At 37.1% G+C, this 4,878-nt stretch overlaps 1 protein-coding gene across 2 annotated transcripts; it reads right to left on the minus strand.

The window, feature by feature from the left end:
- Nucleotides 1-4,355, minus strand: LOC7467645 (SUPPRESSOR OF GAMMA RESPONSE 1). Of its 2 annotated transcripts, none has more exons than XM_002298514.4 (6): nt 4,197-4,355; nt 2,984-3,107; nt 2,606-2,792; nt 1,470-1,963; nt 848-1,168; nt 1-759 (listed from the first exon to the last, which is right to left on the minus strand). In XM_002298514.4, exons 1-6 carry the CDS (start codon nt 4,202-4,204, stop codon nt 706-708), a joined length of 1,188 nt encoding a protein of 395 aa, XP_002298550.3. In that variant the 5' UTR covers nt 4,205-4,355; the 3' UTR covers nt 1-705. The 2 variants fall into 2 exon arrangements, with proteins under 2 accessions (XP_002298550.3, XP_006369935.2); XM_006369873.3 differs by having other exon boundaries at nt 1-778.
- Between the last annotated feature and the right edge of the window lie 523 nt (nt 4,356-4,878).

Raw genomic sequence — 4,878 nt, forward strand, 5'->3', positions numbered from 1 at the left:
AACAAAACAAAAAAAGAGTATAATCAAAATGCATCAAAAACAAGTTTTTTTTTAAAAAAACTAAAATATTTACTGTTTTTTGAAAATAAAGTTAAAAGTTAAGTTATGAAAAACAATCCAAACATTCCTTAAACACTAAACACATCAAAGTCATACATACAAGTAGTCTAATACTCTATCTTCGAGTTGTTGCCAAGGATTGAATTGCTGCTTCCACAGCTTTTGCTTGCTGCGCGGTACCCAATAGTAGTATATGTGCTTCACAACAATTACACCTCAGCCAACTCCTCTGAGAATATGACTTTTCCCTTTAGCCAACATCACCAGCATTAAGTTCAATAATTACTAATTTGAACACCTAAATGGTGGCAAACACCATAGAAGAGCACAAAATCACCAGAAACCCCATTTCCACCACACCACAGTAGCAGCTCCTGGGACTGATTTCTCGAACACCACAGAATCAGACGTAACAACCCACAGCCTTGCGATCCTTCAAGTCAAGCCCTGAAGATTTTCATGTGCTTCTCACAAACCCGAAAATTAAGGCTGAACTCCTTGCACCCCTAAAGCAATTACTCAAAAGCTAATTTCATTCCGCTGAAGAAAATGCTGGTAAAACCAGACAGCTTCACCCAGAAAATGGGAGACACAAAACTTGCAAGTGATTTTTATTGGTGGACGCTTTTGCTCCACCATATGTCTTCACAATCGGTCTAGCCATCCAAGGATACTTTCCTGAGAGCCAAACTGCAGATCCTGTGGAACATATTAGAAACTGAAGATCATACCATTAGTGGAATTAAAATCAACAAAATGATGAAAAAGGGCAAAATTTGAAGCTTACAGCAAGCTGGAAATCTGGTGGAGTGTCCAGCTCAAGGTTCTCCAATTCAGCAATTCCACAAGGTTCGTTATTGTTTCCATTCACTTCGTTTGTATTGTGTGCCATGCCAGTGTATGAAACACGGTTTACCCCCGAATTATTTGGAACACGAGGAGCAGAAACAAAAATTTCATTGCATAACAGAGAATCATCTAAGGCAGTGAAATCAGAGTTTTCAACAGCCTGAGATTCACCAGCAAACCATTCAGGGAATTCCACATCACCCTCAAGCTGAAAAACATGTGCTGGGACATCAGGTGCTTCTTCCTTAATCTCATTGTTCTAGCCACAAAAAACAAACTTGGGTAAAGATCGAATTCATAGACATGGCATCCAAAACAAAGTCCAAATTTATGAAACCGTTTCATTTTCAATATTCAATGAATGAGCTTTAGCTATCGTTTTGAAATTTTTAAATGAGAATATTCATTTTTTAACAAGTGAATGACCAAGTAGACATAATGTGTTAATTCTTGCATTAGATGTGCTTAAATCTTTCTCAGAGATGAACTATCCTACACACTCCACAATAGGTATATGCATTACATTATAGAAAAATGTATCAACAAACTAACCAATTTACCTGCCCAGCCAAATGCGTTATGTTATCATTGGCAATGTCATCATACATGACAGATTTCCCTGGTCGTGGCGGGTTGGGAGGATTGGAATTAGGGGTCCTTGGACTAGTTTGATGTGACAAAATATCATTATCTTCAATAAGTAGATTGTCATCGTTCTTTTCAGTTTGTTTCTGCTGGTAGAAAATTTTGGAAACTACATATTCACCTTCCTTTTCATCTTCATCAGTACCCAGATGGTACTGATGCATAACCCACTTAGACTTATCTGGTTTTGACCCCTTCTTTGAACTTTTATAAAGAACCATGATTTTCTTGCAGCCTTTCTGAACTCCATTGTCCATCACAGGTTTTGTCTTGCCTGTCTTGTGCCAACGGACACCCTCCTCATTGGAACCGACTTCACAGTGGATCTTCCGGCGCTTTCGTTGACCAGTAGCATAAGCATTATTTGTTCTGTGAAAGAAATGGATACTATTTCCATCTTTCTTGGCACCTGGAACAAAATTTGGAAATGGTGATGAGAATAATATTTGTGCCCTCCAACAAAGTTGTATCTCATTACTCTTGTTGACTGAGAGTTTTTCCAGTTATAAATACTTAAGAAAAATCTAGTCATCATGTATTAGGAGATCGTGAATGTATGCAGTTTTTAGAAGTTCATGTATGTGTTTGTTCATTATATTTAATGAGTCTTTAAAGAGTCACTTTAAACTTCTATATGAGAAGTGTTTTACTCTCTACTTAAGATCGGAAAATTGTAGACACATACAAATGCAATAAAAGACTTTCTCACTATATTCAACAGTTTCTCAGTTTCTGCTGCTGTATATAACTTATCATTTTCAACATGGAGGGTTTGGATATCTAAAACATGGCCAACCATGGAGTAAAAACCTCAACAACTCAACCAGAGCAGCAAAGATTAACTTGTAGGATGATTACTAAAATTTATAATGGTGAATCAAAAATTAGCCAGCAATAACTAGCTGTGACTATGCCATACACCCCATACTTGAAAAGGTGTTGGTATTCATGCTGGGAAAAGAATTTGTCTGAATCTTTCATAGTGCTTGATAGACACTCATAGTGCATTCAGGAAAAACAAGAATAAATATCATGCTTGACAACCACTGACCAGGTAGCTTTGCTGGATGGGTATAACAAATTCCTTTATCACCATCTAGTGTTGGAATAAACTCATCAATGAACATGTGAGGTTTGGAATTTCCAACAGCACATTTTGCTTCTAAATGCTCTAAAAGCTGTGCATCAGAAGGATCAAACTTTACACCAATAGGCAGGCCAGGCCATTCTTGAGTAACCTGCAGGTCAGAAGCACCATGTGAAATACCAACAGCAGTGAGATACACCACAGAAATGCACAATCAGCCATAGGTCCATGATAGATTAACAAGCTCCCAGGTAAAAAATGATAATGCAACTCATGTTAAAACCACAAAGTCGACTCAGGAAAAGTCAGTTAAATAAAAGGAACACGAAAGCTGCAGCTTACATCACTGTTATCTATATGACAATGGCACTTTGGGCACTCACGATTTGCCCCACAGTCTTTGATTTGATAAGCAGAAGATCGTGACACTTTCCTTGCAATTGATCTGCCATCAATAAGCCAAGCCCTGCGAGAATGACACAAGTCATAACCAAATTAGCAAAGCATAATTTCAAAAATATACCAGAAAGAGATGGCAACAGCGACATTTGTTGCCAAAGACAGAGGATTGTCAGAATAACAGTGAATGATACCCCCACTCGTCTTCAAATAAGAACTAACAATACGACTAGAAACATTATCAACACAAGTAGACATACAAAACCAGTAATCTTAATTGCTGAAATCATGGAATACAACTAGACATACAAAAGAAGAAAGGGGAAAAAATGAAAGACACATTCTGTTCAAGTCATATCTTAAAAACAAGTTCAAGTAGCTTCAAGCTTCCAGGACAAGACTATAATTTATGATGAGGTTAGCAGGTTTTTTTAAAAAAATTCAGCGATCCTTTTTAACATAATTTAACCTCCAACTATAAACTAAATTAAAAAGGAGCACCAGAATTCTAGTCGAAAAGCCTCTCCTAAGTAAGATACTGTAGCTCCTCCAATGCTTTTGGGTATCAGACTCTTCACACAAGGGAATACAATGAGTGGCCAGTTCAAACAAATTATCTCCTCTATTTTTGGTTTCATCCGACCGTCAAGAAAAAATTAATCACCATTGATGGAAACTCATTGCATTATAAAATTAATCCATCAAATATAAACATAAAAGCAGGAAAGTCCTAAGCTTTACGACATCATGCAGGTCCTCCATTCTTCAATTTCTCTAACTCGGTAGCTCTCGAAAGCCAAAAAAAAAAAATTCTTCACCCATCACAGGAGTACAAAAATGATAAAAAAAAACACTAATACACGTATTTCTTTACCAAAATTTGGCAACATTTTTTCATTTATCCCAGGAGTGCAAAAATAGAAAAATCCAAGCCAAACCCACATATTAAGATTCCAAAAAAAATTAAATGAAGCAAAAAAAGGGACAAAATTAGTCCATAAGTTCCAAAAATTAGATTTTTCTTCATGATTTCCCACCTTTCAATCAAAAGAAAAAAAAACCCCAATTATTTTTTGTAAAACAGTGTTGATTTCTTCATCGGAAACCAATATATGCAGAAGCTTATTAAGCACTCCCTCATTAAATTTGAGCTTACCTTGCCATTTCTAGAGAGAGAAAGAGAGATTTCTATGAGTATTTTAAGAGCTCAAAAATCTTTCCCCTTTCTCGACCAGGCGCAGTGAGCTAGAGAGAGAGTGTGTGTGTGATTATTTATATCTGGATTGTACGCGAGCGGGAAAACTGAGCTTCGGTCTCGCTATGAGAGGCTCGGTTCCCGAACCAGAGCTTCGGGTTCAGAATCTTTTAACTAACAAGGTGTGGACTTGACTTTGGTGGGTCCCAACGTTGACTGAACCTAAACCCGAACCTATGTTCTGTCTTTAAAAAGTCGAGCGGTGGAGGACATTGGAAACCGTGTAGGGTGTCATTTTCGTTATTTTGTCCAAATTTAACTTGCTCCCCAAGCTAAAATAGAAACTGTTAAAACTGAATTACTGCTTTTTTTTTTTTTTAACCGCTGTGGATTCGGCTGCTGAAAAAGGTTAATTGATTTTTACTTTTTTTGGGGAGTGCTTGCCTTTTGGAAGGAAGGGGAGGAATGTTTTGAGAGTACTGTTTAGAACGCGCTGAGAGAGAGGGGTTTAGTCTTTAAGTAGATAGTGGATGGATGTCATGTCATGTCATCGTTAAACTCCATAGAAGAATGAGATTGCCCGATTATTCAGCAGATACCCGCTGTCAGAAAGATAGATTTCTTTCCTTTTAAAATTGTTTTT

Source organism: Populus trichocarpa, chromosome 1 (genome assembly GCF_000002775.5).
Source record: "Populus trichocarpa isolate Nisqually-1 chromosome 1, P.trichocarpa_v4.1, whole genome shotgun sequence".
Taxonomy (NCBI): domain Eukaryota; kingdom Viridiplantae; phylum Streptophyta; class Magnoliopsida; order Malpighiales; family Salicaceae; genus Populus; species Populus trichocarpa.